This window comes from Periophthalmus magnuspinnatus, chromosome 17, assembly GCF_009829125.3.
Source record: "Periophthalmus magnuspinnatus isolate fPerMag1 chromosome 17, fPerMag1.2.pri, whole genome shotgun sequence".
NCBI lineage: Eukaryota > Metazoa > Chordata > Actinopteri > Gobiiformes > Gobiidae > Periophthalmus > Periophthalmus magnuspinnatus.
In genome coordinates this window covers 10,955,549-10,973,140 of record NC_047142.1, presented here as the reverse complement: position 1 = coordinate 10,973,140, position 17,592 = coordinate 10,955,549, and the positions used below count along the sequence as shown (strand labels likewise).

General features: G+C 42.8%; 2 protein-coding genes across 2 annotated transcripts in view; both read right to left on the bottom strand.

Moving 5' to 3' along the window:
• The window catches only part of gng12a (guanine nucleotide binding protein (G protein), gamma 12a), a 53,311-nt gene extending 52,590 nt beyond the window's left edge, over positions 1-721 (bottom strand). Inside the window, exon 1 of the mRNA XM_055228659.1 lies at positions 638-721. The gene's annotated coding sequence lies outside the window, so the exon portion shown is untranslated. The remainder of the gene's footprint in view (positions 1-637) is intronic.
• Positions 1-17,592, bottom strand: part of wls (Wnt ligand secretion mediator) — a 34,394-nt gene that overhangs the window by 4,475 nt on the left and 12,327 nt on the right. Inside the window, exons 3-11 of the mRNA XM_033982926.2 lie at positions 14,759-14,883; positions 13,773-13,934; positions 13,430-13,566; positions 9,641-9,809; positions 9,041-9,138; positions 8,253-8,316; positions 7,986-8,129; positions 6,089-6,172; positions 638-806 (exon numbers count right to left, since the gene is read on the bottom strand). Of these exons, the coding sequence (XP_033838817.1) occupies positions 638-806; positions 6,089-6,172; positions 7,986-8,129; positions 8,253-8,316; positions 9,041-9,138; positions 9,641-9,809; positions 13,430-13,566; positions 13,773-13,934; positions 14,759-14,883 (1,152 nt within the window). The remainder of the gene's footprint in view (positions 1-637; positions 807-6,088; positions 6,173-7,985; positions 8,130-8,252; positions 8,317-9,040; positions 9,139-9,640; positions 9,810-13,429; positions 13,567-13,772; positions 13,935-14,758; positions 14,884-17,592) is intronic.

Below are 17,592 nucleotides of genomic sequence, written 5' to 3'. Positions count from 1 at the left end.
TGTCTATAGCTAGAGCTGGCCCTGTTACTAAGAATGGGAAATAATGGGAATGGGAAACAACTGTCTGACATGACACCAGACACTTGATTCTCTGGCATGGTGCATTTTGAAGACTGACAAAAAGCTGTTTCTGTGTCATGGCGCGAGGTCACTGCGGCAGAAAGGACTAAGTGGACGGGGCTAAAAGTTCAAACTAAAACAAGTTTTTACTCATGGTTCAAAATCAGGTTATGGATAAAAGCTGACAGATATTGCATAAACATTAGAGATCAATACAAGTTTTTTTTTTTTTCCATGGCCGATTATTTAGACCAGAGAAACCAATGAATGATGAGGTCTGCCGATATTTTTGGGCCGATATGTAGGGCCAAGAGTTTGGTCATTTTCCACAAACTCTCTTGAATTTAGTGCAAACTCATCCACGATCCTGTTTTACTACAAACTGGATAAGAGAGCAGAGTAGTCACATTTATTTAGTACCCTCCTTGGACTAAAGTGTTCAAATAAAGCTTTATGAATGTATTATTTATGCATATTTAGGTAGCTGGTTTGGTTAAACTCCTGGAGAACTGAAAGCTGATAACAGATGTGCTAAAAAGTGTTCATTTCTAACAAAGGTGAATTGTCAGTGTTATACCGGTGATGCACTGCCCGCTGGTCTGCTCGTCTCCGTAGCGTTTGTGCGAGGGCGCGTACAGGAACATGATGGCGAACACGTAGAGGTTCCACATTCCGTAGATCCCAGTGAAGAAAGCGCTGTTCACCTGGACCGTGTGCTCGCCCCAGTGCCAGTGGCCCTCGTTCACCTGACCACAAAATACAACATGTAACACACTAAAGCAGGGCTGCACGATTAATCACAATCAAATTAAAATCACAATTTGAATGGATGTAATTAGTAATTCAAATGGCTGCAATTTTTGTAGTACCATAATTTTCTCCACAAACACCCTGTGTGCAGAAAAACATGTTCTGAAATGTAATTCTTGCATTAGTTTCATAAAAAGACTGAAATAGGAACAGACAATTTGGATGCGTTCAAAATTCGAACTTTGAACAGAATCCCATTATTAAAAGGTAAATTGCAAATCTAATCACAATGGTTGTCCAAATAATCTGAAAAAATGTGATTATTTTCCCCAAAATTGTTGTATAAGCAACAGTCTCTGCAATCCCCAGTCCCTGTTTAGTCCCCTACAGATTACTCAGGACATGCTCTAGATCTGAAAACAGATCACAATGAAACAAGGAAAACTACTCCCAAATGAAACTTTCAACTTATCGCTCAATATATGAAGCTGGAAACATATTTTTGGGGGGTCAATTTATCATGTGTTCATTTTCTTTGCTCCACTGGAATTTCTTTTGTAATTTTTTGCCTAACAAGGTTTGAGTTTAATAGTTTTTAGTCTGCATCTGTTATCAGTCATGTGACAAGTTATTTAAAGTGTTTCATGCATTTATTCCTGATTTAATAATATTGCAGATTTAGAATAGTTTCTGTAATTTAAGTCAGCTCTTGGGTTATTGCATCAGTGGCATAAATTAGTTTCAATATTATTGTTTATCCTCAGTTTTCTTCACTGACATATCAAACTTCAAAATGTGTTATCATGACAGTCCTAATCATTTGTTTCCTGGCGTTCATGTAAACGCAGTGAGCCAACACTTCATTATCAAACATGCCTTAAAGTGCACTTTTATGTAATGGAATGGTACATCTAAACATTAAGTGCTACTTTTAAGCACTGAAAACCATGCACATTAATCTGATACATTTTAAAAACTCAAATAGAAAAAAAAGAGCAATATCACTCTAGTTAAAGTTTAATTAGGCTGTGTTGTACTTGAGTAAGGTTTGTCTGACTGGAATGCATGAGCTCAAAAAGCCCCTAAACATTATAATACAAAGCAGACAGCATGCAGCGGACTTATTTTGACCTCAAGAACTGCTTATAAAATACATTGTTCAGGGGCAAGACACATTTTGCTCAAAAAACAGGGAAAACACAGGACAGGAGGATACAATTGCACAAAGGCTGATATATTTTAGTGAAGGCCATTCAGGCAGAGAATTTATCAGTGGGAGTTCAGTTAAAGTTTATGGACTTTAAAAACAGACAGGTTACATAACAATAATTAGGTTTTGTCTGTCCCTGAGGAGACCACCCATGTAAACAGAATTATAGTTCACATTTTATGAGGAAATAAGATTAGCATCATAAAAGTTGATTCTGCACAATATGTCAACGCTCCCCTCCCCGAACCGCCACCTTAACGTGGTGGAGGGGTTTGAGCACCCGAATGATCCTGGGAGCTATGTTGTCGGGGGCTTCATGCCCCTGGTAGGGTCACCCATGGCAAACAGGTCCTGGGAGACGGGTCTGACTAAGAGCGGTTCAGAAGCCCATTATGGAAAGTAAAAGATCAAGGCCGGTTACGTCGCCCGGACTGGCGTTACCGGGGCCCCACCCTGGAGCCAGGCCTGGGGTGGGTGCTCGGCAGCGAGCGCCTGGTGGCCGGGCCTTTCCCCACGGGGCCCGGTCGGGCCCAGCCCGAAGAAACGACGTGGGGCCGTCCTCCCGTGGACCCACCACCTGCGGGAGGAGCCATGAGGGGCGGGTGCGGAGAGATCCGGGTAGCAGTCGAAGGCGGGGACCTCGACGACCGGATCTCCGGACATGGAGACTAGCTCTGGGGACATGGAATGTCACCTCGCTGGGGGGGAAGGAGCCTGAGCTTGTGCGGGAGGTTGAGCGTTACCGGCTAGATATAGTCGGCCTCACCTCCACGCACAGCTTGGGCTCTGGAACCCATCTTCTTGAGAGGGGTTGGACTCTCCATTTCTCTGGCGTTGCCCGCGGGGAGCGGCGGCGAGCTGGTGTGGGCTTGCTCATTGCCCCACAGCTCAGCCGCTGCGTGTTGGGGTTCACTCCGGTGAACGAGAGGGTCGCGTCCCTGCGCCTTCGGGTCGGGGACAGGTCTCTCACTGTTGTGTCGGCCTACGGGCCAAACAGCAGTGCAGAGTACCCGGCCTTCTTGGAGTCCCTGGGAGGGGTACTAGACAGTGCACCAACCGGGGACTCCGTTGTTCTCCTGGGGGACTTCAACGCCCATGTGGGTAACGACAGTGACACTTGGAGGGGCGTGATTGGGAGGAACGGCCTCCCCGATCTGAACCCGAGCGGTGTTTTGTTATTGGACTTCTGTGCTAGTCACAGCTTGTCCATAACAAACACCATGTTCGAGCACAAGGGTGTCCATCGGTGCACATGGCACCAGGACACTCTAGGTCGGAGGTCGATGATCGACTTTGTTGTCGTGTCATCTGACCTCCGACCGCGTGTCTTGGACACTCGGGTGAAGAGAGGGGCTGAGCTGTCAACTGATCACCACCTGGTGGTGAGTTGGATCCGCTGGCGGAGGAGGAAGCCGGACAGACCTGGCAGGCCCAAGCGTATTGTGAGGGTCTGCTGGGAACGTCTGGCGGAGCCCTCTGTCAGGGGGGTCTTCAACTCCCACCTCCGGGAGAGCTTCTCCCTGATCCCGGGGGAGGTTGGAGACATGGACTCCGAGTGGGCCATGTTCTCCACCTCTATTGTTGATGCGGCTGCTCGTAGCTGTGGTCGTAAGGTCTGTGGTGCTTGTCGCGGCGGCAATCCCCGAACCCGGTGGTGGACACCGGAAGTAAGGGATGCCGTCAAGCTGAAGAAGGAGTCCTATCGAGCCTTGTTGGCTCGTGGGACTCCTGAGGCAGCTGATGAGTACCGGCAGGCCAAGCGTGCCGCGGCTCGGGCAGTCACAGAGGCAAAAACTCGGGGTTGGGAGGAGTTCGGGGAGGCCATGGAGGAGGACTATCGGACGGCCTCAAAGAGATTCTGGCAAACCGTCCGACGCCTCAGGAGGGGAAAGCAGTGCTTCACCAACACTGTTTACAGTGCGGGTGGAGAGCTGCTGACCTCGACTGGGGATGTTGTCGGGCGGTGGAAGGAATACTTTGAGGATCTCCTCAATCCCACTGTCACGTCTTCCGAGGAGGAAGCAGAAACTGGGGACCCAGAGGCGGACTCGTCCATCACCCTGGCTGAAGTCACTGAGGTGGTTGGCAAGCTCCTCGGTGGCAAGGCTCCGGGGGTGGATGAGATCCGTCCTGAGTACCTCAAGTCTCTGGATGTTGTGGGACTGTCTTGGCTGACACGTCTCTGCAACATCGCGTGGCGGTCGGGGACAGTACCTGTGGAATGGCAGACCGGGGTGGTGGTCCCTCTGTATAAAAAGGGGGACCGGAGGGTGTGTTCCAATTACAGGGGAATCACACTCCTCAGCCTTCCCGGTAAGGTCTATTCCAGGGTGCTGGAGAGGAGAATCCGACCGATAGTCGAACCTCGGATTCAGGAGGAGCAGTGTGGTTTTCGTCCTGGTCGTGGAACACTGGACCAGCTCTATACTCTCCATCGGGTCCTCGAGGGCTCATGGGAGTATGCCCAACCAGTCCACATGTGTTTTGTGGATCTGGAGAAGGCATTTGACCGTGTCCCTCGTGGTGTCCTTTGGGGGGTGCTCTGGGAGTATGGGGTCCGGGGCTCTTTGCTAAGGGCTGTCCGGTCCCTGTATGACCGGAGCAGGAGCTGTGTTCGCATTGCCGGCAGTAAGTCAGACCTGTTCCCGGTGCATGTTGGACTCCGCCAGGGCTGCCCTTTGTCACCGGTTCTGTTCATTATATTTATGGACAGAATTTCTAGGCGCAGCCAGGGGCCGGAGGGGGCCTGGTTTGGGAACCACAGGATTTCATCTCTGCTGTTTGCAGATGATGTTGTCCTGATGGCTTCTTCGAGCCAGGACCTGCAGCAGGCACTGGGGCGGTTTGCAGCCGAGTGTGAAGCGGCTGGGATGAGAATCAGCTCCTCCAAATCCGAGGCCATGGTTCTCGACCGGAAAAAGGTGGTTTGCTCTCTCTGGGTGGGTGGTGAGTCTCTGCCCCAAGTGGAGGAGTTCAAGTATCTCGGGGTCTTGTTCACGAGTGAGGGAAGGATGGAGCGTGAGATTGACAGGCGGATCGGTGCAGCGTCTGCAGTGATGCGGTCGCTGTATCGGTCCGTTGTGGTAAAGAAGGAGCTGAGCCGGAAGGCGAAGCTCTCGATTTACCGGTCAATCTACGTTCCTACCCTCACCTATGGTCATGAGCTTTGGGTAATGACCGAAAGGACAAGATCGCGGATACAAGCGGCTGAAATGGGCTTCCTCCGCAGAGTGGCCGGGCGCACCCTTAGGGATAGGGTGAGGAGCTCGGTCACACGGGAGGAGCTCGGAGTAGAGCCGCTGCTCCTACACGTTGAGAGGAACCAGCTGAGGTGGCTCGGGCATCTGCTCAGGATGCCTCCTGGACGCCTCCCTAGGGAGGTGTTCTGGGCATGTCCCACCGGGAGGAGGCCCCGGGGAAGACCCAGGACACGCTGGAGGGACTATGTCTCTCGGCTGGCCTGGGAACGCCTTGGGGTCCCACCGGAGGAGCTGGAGGACGTGTCCGGGGTGAGGGAAGTCTGGGAGTCCCTGCTTAGACTGCTGCCCCCGCGACCCGGCCTCGGATAAGCGGAAGAAAATGGATGGATGGATGGATGGATGTCAACGCTGTTAGCCCAGTGCTCCTTTAGAGAACCAGTGCAGTAATGGCTTCTCTGAGGTGGCCTTGTTTTAATAGTGAGATACTTGATCCAGCTTCAAGAAGGCCCATTATGAGAAGACTAGCGACGAGTCTCTATACAAGAGACAGGAGTGCCTTTGTTTTAGACTAGATCAAACTAAAGTCTTCTGCACTTGAGCAGAACAATAGTAAAGAAAAACACAGGGTTAAATAGGGTCACAACATAATATCAGGAATGCAGTTCGTAGTAACACTTTCCACCATCCACTCCTACCATTAGTCAGCCTCCATCATGCTCTGAGTGAAATGGTTAGTTGGTTATATCCACCTGTCAGAATGAGTTAACTTCCAGAAACAGCAGATAGTTTTAGTAATCATTTTGGCATATCGCCCAGCCCTAGTTGGTAGTACATGTGCTTGCAGATAGAGCACTCCTGATGACGTTACCTGGCTGATGATGAAGAAGATGACCGTCATGGCGGCACAAGTCAGAGTGACCAGCATCAGGAACTTAAACCTGAAGATTAGACCCTGGACACACAACAGGAAGTCGATCATTCATCAATCGATCATTCAAGTGCTAGATTATTGTCCCACACAGTCATGTTTGTTTCAGAGAGTTGCAAAGTAAATCTCGTTAATTCAGGAAATTTCATGTATTATTGCTCTCGTTAATCTTTAATATTCAATAACTTGGCAAGAGTTGCTCGGTGACTGGTGGTAAATACAGTGAGTCATTCAGAATAGTGTGTTAAAAACTATTACCATTTATTCTAAGACACAATGTATTCTGTTTGTGAGAAGAACACAGCTTAAATAAGCAACAAGTGTGAAGGAAACAAAACACAACTCCAGTATGTTTTTGATGAGGGAACAATATTACTGTACAAGATCAATCAAAAATAGCACAAGATGGGACCTTTAATCTTGGGTCTGTACCACAATGCAATGTTTGTTAGACAGATTACTTGTACTAAAAAGTACTGTACTTGGCCCTATTCAGCAGAATAGGTCCAAAAAAAAAAAAAAAAAAAAAAAAAAAAAAATTGTCTGAGGGCCACATTTAGTCCCAGCAGGCCATGGTTCAGACACTCCTGCTTTTGGATGTTTTCAAATTCTAGGAGTGATGATGTCTTACTCTCAGATGGAGGCAAGAGACAGTTTTTTCCTATTAATCACATTGTACTTCTCTGAAATATTAAAAAGGTAACTTCACAAATGTTGAACCTGATAATTTCAATTACTGACTAGATCCAAGAACTCTCTGTATTAAAACACACATCTGCATTTTCACAATATTAATTTTGATTGCCCCCATCTGTGTTTAATATTATTCGAAAAAATGTTGTAATGTCATCAGAAACCCAGCAATACTGTATTTTCTGGACTGTAAGTCGGACTTTTTTTTCACATCTTCATCAATGTCACACTGACAACTGCACAAGGGCACTCTAGGCTTGTGTAACAGTATGACAGCCCCATGGAAGCCGCGCTTCATCTACTTCTGGAGCCGGTGGAGTTGTTCAGAAGCAACATCGAGGATGAAGAATTCAGTGGGTTTAGCGATTTGGAGTGAGATCCAGAGTAAACTTGTTAGCTTGTTTTTTATGCTTTAGTAATCTGATTAATTATTAATATCTTATGTTAACATACCAGACATGTATTCAGTTCTGTCTAGGCTTTATGTAGCTGAATAAATGTTTTATGTAACGACTGATTATACATGTTACAGTTCACCTGTTTGACCACTAGATGGTGCTGTTGTGTTTGTAATACCTGTAAGAAAATTTTATTGACTCGTCAAAGTGGTATGTTTATTTTCCATGTGTTCATGTGCAGTTTTGTGTGTATATGTGATATGAGCCAGAGCTTGTTATATTTCATGTGTTTGCAAGTTCTACAATGTGAACTGTGATGAAGTAGTAAGACCACAGTAAACATCAGTGAAAAGAAGTCTCGTGTCTCTCGTGTTTGTGGACAAGCCGGCATATGTTATCTTAGCATAGTGTATCTGATTAACAGTTAATATCTTAAGTAAACATACCAGACACATATTCAGTTTGTTGTCTATGTGTTATGTCAGCGTGCTGTACTGCTATTCAGCCCATTGTTCTCCATTTTATTGTAATTATTATAACTTGCCTTTAAAGATAAAATGTCTGTTCTTTGTCTCGGATTTTGTCAAATAAATTTCCCCAAAAATTCTGACTTAGGTATGTTATTTTCTTCATTATTACGTATTTTTTTACCGGTGCGACTTGTACTCCGGAGCGACGTATAGTCCGGAAAATATATTACACCCGGCATATGCGCTATACCAGACAGGGACAAAGTTGAGGTGTACCTCGTAGTGTAATCGGCGAGCTTTGGACATAGCGGGCAGTGAGGACCTCTTCCCGCTGATGTTTCGGAACACCTGGAAAACCATGAAGCAAAGGAAAAGGAAGTATAAACAGGCACAGATCCCAGCTACGATAATGAAGGCCATCTGGGGTACAGACTGTCAAGGAAACTTGTCTTAACCTTAAGACCTGATACGTCAGATCCAGTTATGTTTTGATTAGGAGCTGAATTGGTCTGAGTTTTTCATGCCATAGTTTAAGAAGGATACAGCCAGTTCAGTGCCCACTTCAGATGCCCAGATGCTGTAGAATGGGTTGGTCAGCTGAACACCTCTGGAAACACAATCAAAAATATATATTATAGTATTATTATAGCTAGATTTTTCTGGTGGCTTTGACCAATCACAATGACCTATGAGCTCTCAGAAGAAGTTGACAGTTTTAGTGTAGTGTCTTGAAGGCATTATATTTACATATTTATTATACAAGAATCCTGGTCAAATAAAAATTGTGATCTAACCACAGGCTTTCTTTTGGGTTTTTTTTGGCATATTGCCAATCCCTATTTTTTATTTTTCAATAAACTTGAAATGTTCAATAAACTTAAAGGCTCTGTAACCCAAATTTCTCCCACGTATTAAGACAAAGTTTGTCCCCAGTACAGATATACTGCATAAGCAGCTCTTGAAGTGAAAATAAGTTTACTGTGTACCATCTAAACACAATTGGAAAGCATTTCATTGTCCACTAACCAAGAAGTGTGTGTTAACATGCTAGTTGTTGTTAGCTTTACTGTCACAGCAAAACTCTGCACTTGTCTCTGAGAGTTGTGAATAGCGCTCATAAACTCATCGCTATGAATAATCAGAATGTTCAGAATGCACAAGGGAAGTGAGGAATAACTTTGGACCACTGCAAACCAAACTAGTTTCTCAGAGTAAAAATCTGGTACAAATTAGTTGCTGTTTAGCGCAAGTAACATAAAAATGGATTTTTCTGGATGGACAATGACAGTCTACAGAACAATACATAACATTTGTAATGCTACTAAACTCACCTTTCACACATGTCAAAAATAAAAAGGCAGAACGATCCAAAAACGATGGGCCCGACCTGCTTCCAGTAAACAGAGATACGATTTCTCTCAGTGTGATCCTGGGACAAAAGAACAGAGAACTTAAAAAGAGTTTCATTTTTAATTCTGTAAACATGACCTGCGTCCCCAGATATGAGGTAAACATGTTCATATCAAAGATAACTTTTACTGACAACTGATATATTCTTAATTACAAAAAACTTGACATGATAGCCAAGTTGTTGTTATAATTTGTGGTTTTGGTTCTCAAGACAATTATCCAATCAGAAAGCAGAATGAGCCTCAGATGAGTCTCATTCGGGTTGCCAGTTTCAATGCTGAAATCCAGTTAGTTTAAACCTGCAGCCAATCATACACATTTTTTCATTATCAATATATGGACAGTATATATTACAATAGCAGAGGCACAGGTTTATGTATGTATCCTCTCTATCTGCGTGCTAATGCACTGGCAACCCGGGTCCAGATGCGACTGTACCGTTTTTAAAACTGTAAGAGCGGAGGCTACGTACAGTTACTTTAAAACACACCAATCTCATCATGAAGGAAGTTGTGGTTTACCATGAGATGCTCTCCACAGAAGATGATCCAAAAGCTGAGGAGCATGGAGTAGAAGACCCCCTGCCGGATGTCTCCAAACAGCAGCATCCAGGTCCAGTTGAAGCCGATGGAAAACCACTCAACAGGGATGTTTATGAAGGTCATGGAGATGCCCAGGGCCAAGATCATCCTAAACCACAAGAAAAACACACCGTTTTAAAATCATCGGGAGCCAACTTTTACATTTTTTGGACACATTATGCAGGCTTTTGATGGTTACCAACAATTAAAGCCTTGAGGTGAATAATTAGGATGCTCAGAATGGTAAGTGAGGAATAACTTTAAACCGTCAACTGTTTAAAATTACTTAAAACCATGAAAAGGAGAACTAAGACTATAAAAATCAGGTGCCCTGTTAAATGAAGAAAAAATATGAATAGGTTTGGCACACTGCAGAATAATGCATACTCAGTTTGAGCGGCCTTGTTTTAGTAGACACAAAAATCATTATTGCCCATGTATCTAGAGAACTGCATAGGATGTTCCATTACATACTTATATTTGATTTTTCTTTTGAGTATTTTCTAGTATTTGCTTAACCACTATGGCAGAGAAATTTCAAATGCATTTTCATTATCTCTGAACTAAAGAAAACCGCTTATTCCTTTTTCATCTCCCAAGAAATTTTAATCCTATAAAATTTCAGACGTTCTCTCCCACGCACACGATCTCACTGTCGATCCATAGCACCACTGCCTATAGATCTATAGGCTATTACCCGGGACAATATGGACTACATTATCCACTCAGCAACACGTCTAAACTGGCCCTCCCCATGATCCAATGCCAAATGGGCACCACTGGACTCTTTACTCTCCTTTATGTGAGCTGACTTGTAAATGACAGACCCTTTAAAACTTTATAAACAAAAGAAGTTTACAGTTCTGGAGTGAAGGCATAGGATTATCACTTCAGACATGTTTTATAAAAATAGAGACATGCATAAATGCTTTTTAATTAGATGGGATTCATAGCAGGAAGCTGACTTATTTTTATCTCAAGAGTTGGTTGTACATTATCTGTACTGGGGGTTTTTTACTCAAATACATGCAGGGTGTCGGGTACAAGCCTTTAATAATAGAAATAACAGAATTTTGTTAAAGGCAAAATCCAGATTTTTAGGATTGACTGGACAAATCCCTCCAGAAATAATCATCTACAGACACGATCACATACTTCACCACATGCTTTACCACCATTTATACTTTTTGGAAGCTCAAATACAATTTTCAGCAATCTTTTGTACTGAAAAGTAGCATTTTAATCTGATGTCAACCATTGAAAATATGATTTAGGCCTAGTTCATTCTAGTTATATGCAGCATTTCAAAAGATGTAATATTTTGTTTTAAATTGGTTACCGCTATGGTATTTATAGTCATCCTGGACACGCAGGCATAGCAAGAAGTTTGCACACACTCACTTCTAGCAGCTAATATGTTTCACACTAGCCCAAATAACGTCATGAGTAGAGACTAGAGACGTGAGTTTTTGGGTGTTAGCCGTTAACATAGCAGTTGCATTTGGGTTGGTATGTGAGGAATGCATCCCGACCACCAGCGCGCAGGAGAAAGAACGCCGCGGGGAAGTGTTTGAACAAGACAAAGGGATTTCTAAATGTTTTTGTGGAAAGTGTGGGGGAGACGATGCAGGTTTTTTGTTTAGGTCGAGAAACTTGAGACCGGAAACCATTGCCAGTAAATTTATCATCATTCTGAAACCCATGGATAGACCTTTGCCTTAGCGATAAACAATTTAAAACACAAAATATGTCTTTTGAGTGGGAAAAAACCCAAAATATCAGTCACATATTCGTTGGAACAAAGAAAAGCCTCATTTTATAAAAGTTAAGACTGAACAGGGTAGTCTCACTGATGGGAAGATTTTAGAGGTATTTTGTAAAACCTACCCTAAGATGAAAAAACATACACCTTATCCTCTAGCTAGGTACTCCTGCACACGAACCTACTTCAAATAATGACACGGGACTTAAAAAAAACAAATCTTCAGTTGTAAAGAAGGCCATACAGCCAAAAACTTGCACATAATAAATTAACTTCTGCAAGGACAGACGTGTGCAGGATTCTGTCTGAAGTTTGTTGTGTTGCTCTCATTCCCGTGCTATACATGACTTAAAAGGAAATGCCAGCCCATAAAGAGACACCATTTACACATGCTAAACCAAGAGTACTGTATGAACACTAGTGGGACTGGTCCAAGTGTAGCCTGTGGTCTGTGACACCTCTGCAGACAGGACATGGTGGAGCTTTTACTGTATGAAAAAATTATGAGCTCCACACAGACACGAGACAGGAGCACGTCCTCCCGACCACATGGGGGGGACAGGAGCTCGGAGCTGGGCTGAAGCTGAAGGAGGATGAGGACATGTGTGGTTCTGTAGGGCAGATTTTTAACATGTTTTTAAGAGGCTGGTTTTATTCAGGGATAGCAGGGGGCTGGACAAACTTGGATATATCAAATGTCATACAGCTTGTTTACAGAGAAGTGCAAGACAAGTATATGATGATGGAGTAGATTTAGAAGTTAAATAGAAAATGATTAAAATGAATCAGCAGCTAGAGCTATAAGTATTAAGTATAAAGTCAGAAGCTAAAAACTGATTCAAAATGTCTCTATGGCACATTTTACATCCAGATAGAAATTAAATCATACTAATTCACCACCAACCATACTATAATTGAGTTTTGTTTTTTCTAATTAAAAAGTAAAAAATATAAAAGAAACTGAGGTAATGTCATGACCATGAAGTACAGCCTCGTTGTTGTGGCGACCGACCAGCAGCATGGAGCCTCTTTGGAAAAGTCTGGGTACTTTTGGTGCAAAGTTTGTAAAGTTTGAATGGATTAAATGATAGATAAGTTCGGTTTCATAAGAAATCTGATGGTGTGGATGTCATTCTGATCGCATCAACATGGTAAGAAACAGCAGCGCTTGATACAGAGCAGGTGCATTCTGCTAAAAACAAACTTTAAAAGCAACGTTGGCGACATAATGAACAAAAAGGTTCTTGTCTTGTTTCGGTATGTTTATTCCAGAAATGATAAGATGGATAAAGTCTAAATAGGGCTTAAGTTCCAACTAAGACAGCTTCAGACATACCAGTGCCTCCAGTTTTCATCAACATAAGCTGAGGGTGTGATGCCAGCTGTGAAGAATCAACTATAGATATAATTAAGTTATTAGATAAAAATGGATTAATACTATAATTAAATTGATGATCAACATGAACATGTGTCTACTCTTTTATATTCATTTGAACACTGGACTTTTTTTGTACAACTTAAATTAAATCAGGGACTTGGGACTAAAAATGCACCTTTCCTTTATGCTGCTTGTGAACTCTTGAGTGTTGCTCAATGCAGAGGATGTGATCTATGATAATAAAGTGTGATCCCTCAGATAAGCATCACTGTTCTCACTGACCCGAGGGGCAGAAAACAACGTGACCTACTTTATGTCATCTATACTTTATATGTGCCACTCCAGAGCAGAGTTCAGACCGGTGCCCCTCCAAAAAAGACAGTATGCAAGACAGAAGAGCCAAAATGCCAACTGTTAGAACTGGATACAATGTAATACAGAGATACAGCAAATGAAGATTCTCCTCTCTTAAGATAAACACACCTACAAGGATTGCAAAAGAAATGGGTGCTTTTAATCTAAATGTATTCTATGTATAAGACTTAAAATATGTTTAAAATAGTAGCAGTAGAAGCAATAGGCATCTTACTTCTCCAGGAGCACAGGGGGCCGGCTCATCATGCTGATCCTCCTCCAGTACCACACCATGATGATGACGATGCTGGGTGTGAGGAAGGTCTTCATGGCAAACCACACTTTGGTGAAGCCTCCGTTCTGATGGATGCCCTGCACAGTAACCATGGACACTACATTTAACAGCATGACCACACTTGAGTTTGAGTTTTCAGACAATCTTAAAACTTTTTTGGCAGTGTTTGCTAATGTGCACATTGTGTCACCACGGTAACTTCCACATGTCTGTGTATGGTGTAATGTTTAAAACACCCCCAGCGTGACGTCATTGGACAGTATCAATGGTGTTGTGCTCTTACCACCAGGCGGATGTCCTTGATCTCTCCGATACCCACGTTGACTTTCTTGCGTTCGTTCACAGGGAGACGGATGTTGACCAGGTAGTATTTATGAGCCACACTGCCCACCTCCATGAAGGGCAGCAGGTCGCACTCGTAGTGGCGGCCTTCATTATCAAAAGTCTGTGGGGGAAAAAATGTACAGGAAGTTTAGACCAGCTTCACGCTAGGATTTTAGGAAGACTTGAAAATCTTTTGCGATTTAAAGACGTGTCAAAGTGTGTGGGCCACAGACATAAGAAGAGTTTGTAATGATTATTATTCAGCTCACAGTAGCATGAAGGACAGCCACGCCGCAGAATTCTCAGAAACGATTACAAGCGGAGGACTGAATGTGTCACATGATCTAAAGGGTTGTCAATGAAACAAATACATGAGAATACAACAGGAGTGGCATCAGTGGCTCTTTGCATTAACTCTTGTACAGCAAATATGAAAGAAGAGACACGTGTGGCTCAAATCCTTCTTGTAGATGTGATGATTAATAAAAACATTTTCACAAACTCAGTGTTTCTGCCCTATACACAATTTCTATGGTTTAAGAGGCATCCCTAGGCAACGGAGGCTGGCGCTGTGACCTGGCTTCTCCGATTGGCTGTTGTAAAGTATATCACAAGTGTGAATATCCAAATGTATAAATATCCAAACATGTTGAAATCTTACAGTCTGAGGTTGTGGAGCTGTGACCTGACAACTAGTGATAGCAGAATTACTCCGCAGACAAACATAAATAATCATTTTATGAGAAGTGCTGCTTGGGACACGCCTACTTGAATTCGTGGAGAGCCAAATCTGCCTTAAAAATCAGGCAGCTGGCACCAGAGAGGAGCACCACCGAGGATCGCTAATGGTTAACTACATTTTTTGACAGTTGATGTTGCATATAGTGTAAAGTTATTATCAATTTACATGGTGAAGTGGTTAAGTGTATGTGTCTCTGCTCTCACCTTGTCTGTAGTGAAGTTGCAGCTGAGTTTCCTCTGTTCAAAGGAGTGGGCCATCTCAGTCCACTCGCTCATCGTGTCGTCTCTGTAGGCCAGTCCCACGTCTATGGTGACCAGAGCTCCATCCTCTGGAACAGGAAAAACAACACTTTAATGTCAAGGCTGAAGTAAAGAGATTAAGAATGAGGTTGTGCTTTAAAAGGTGAAATGATAGCCAAGGTGGAGGTGGGCAGATTATCAAAATTGTGAATGTTCTTGGAGGGATATACAACATTTTTATATTTAAAGTACATCATTTATAGCTGGGTTTCAGATGACATCACAACATTCTATAGGACGATAATATTTAATACTGGAGGGGGGCAGCTGAAATATTGTAAAAATGCAGAATTGTGTAGTGTTACAGTGAGTTGGAGCATCTAGTCACTAATAGAAATAATCAGATTCAAAATTTGGTAAATGGCAAATACAATGTAATAAATGTGGAATAAATGGCTTTTGCTGCCATCTGGGAGTATGACATCACTATCTAAAATGTGAAAAACACAGTATACAGTGACATTTCTGCACTTTTGTGGATAATTTTACCTTCAAGTATCACAAAATTCTAACTGTAAAGTATGTAACTTTCTGGGAGTGGCACGTCAACTGCATGATTCCAGGGAAATAGAAAGTTAAAGCCATACTTTGGGACATTCCCCATGGAGTTTGATACCATACTGTGGAATATTATAGCCATGCAGGAGAAACCCCCCTCCAGACTAAAGGTTTGTGGAGATGTAAATCAGTTTGGAGTAAATTTTTCAGTTCAATAAATAACCAAAAAGAAAAAAAAAAGAAAAATATGATTTAATTTTAGTCTTATGCCAAAATGTGCATGTAGCTTTAATCTCAACCCTTTAACACATTGAAAAAAAGAGTCCTCAAAATGGCAGCTTTAAAAAAGGAACTGAGGTCTGATGGAACAGTGCTGTTTGTAATGAGCTTAAGTCCAGTGTGGTCCTGTGGAATGAGCTCCTGCTGACAGACACCTGACCTCTCAGTTCAATGGAGAGAGAGACCTACAAGACTGGAGAGTTTATAAAGTACTATAGAGTAGTGTTGTCACGATACTAACATTTCAAACCCGATTTCGACACTAAGGAACGATGACGATAAAAACAATATTCCCATGTGGCCTTATATCTGTATAATCCATCAGTCGTCCAGGTAGGTTCCATAGTGGTCCATGGTGTATACTAGTCTATGCGTCTTATACTTATTCTGATACAACTCAAAATCATAAATCTATTCAGAAAAGCTTCACTTCTGTCCTGCGAATGTGACTCATTAGTATCAATACTTCAGTACTATAGTTTAAGCATCAATTAGCGTCAGATTTTTGATACTTTTGAAAACTACAACCCTAATCCCAAACCTCCAGACTGTATTCCACCTGCATCGTTGGCTCCATCACAAAGCCAAGTGCACTCTGCCACAGCTCAGAGTGGTGACGTTATGAAACACACTCCAGTCAAGAGGAAGGAACCCGGTGGCCTCTGCAGTGAAAGCTCTCCAAGTCTGCCCCTGTCTCCCTCATTTCCACGGAGACACTGGACTGACGCAGACAGACGCACTAAATATGTAGAGCTGCGCTGTATGAAAACGATGTAGAATATGGAGATACGCAGGATTTATGCAAGGTTTTGAATTTGAAGACCACCCTTTTCTCCACAATCAAAATCTGTCTTATTCTGCATTTAAAAAAAAAAAGTAGATCTGTATAAACATGTTCTGAAATGTGATTATTAGTTTGTCAGTTCATATTTCAGTCTTTTAACAGAACCAATTTATTAAAACAAATAAAAAATATAAAGCTTGTCAGAAAAATTTTTCCCCAAATCATATTATTAACCATAATGAGATCCAATAGCTTTTTTTAAACCAGTTTTGCCACTAGACATAACAGAAAGCCCCTTGAATTTGACCGGAGTGACGTGAAGCGACTTGCCCAATGACACAATGGCAGTATACATTGTCAGCAGTGTGGATTTACTGCATTTTTAGTTCATTTTTATCATCTTTTGCATTGAGTTTTAAAGGCAATGTCTTGAAAAATTTGAATACTGTACATATTGTTATTACATGTGAATTCTTAGCTCATAGCACACGGCAAGACTCTAAATATAATCACAATTATGCCAAACACCTTATAATATCTCTCAAAATAGGTTCTCTAAAGCTCGCTACATCCCAGCATTCCTATGTAGTGTGGCCACCATTACGGGGGAGACTAAGCCCTCTCTACAGCTGTGTTATGGCTGGACCCCCGCCAAGGCTGCTGAGTGCGGGTGGAGTGGGCCAGGTGGAGGAGGAGGGCACTATGAGAGGGGGCATGTAGTCAGAGCAGCCGTATTCAACTCATAAGAAAACGGAAGATGAACAGGAAGATGAGATGCGTGTAGGGCTGTGCAATTCATCAAATTTAACCAAGATCACGATTTTGGCATTTGTAAGGGTCAGTGATCAGCTCGGGTCTTTTTAATGGAGAGGTCGACAGCCAATCCTCTGACTTCTGCTCCAAACCACTTTTATCGACAGCCGTTGGAGGAATAAACTGTGTGTTAGCTAGTATTGTGCATGGTTTAAGTTTAAAATACTGAAAGCAATTTTTTCAAAAGTATAAATGGGGATCAATATGATTCAGTCAATATGAGGGAAAAAAAGATTCATTTCAACTGTGCCCTAAAGATATTGGAAAACACTGCGCAATACAATACGGCAAATACTGCAATATCAGTTAAGAGTGCGCCATGGTGTTTCTGGTGTGTGGTCAGGTAAAAGCTTGTCTCCACGGA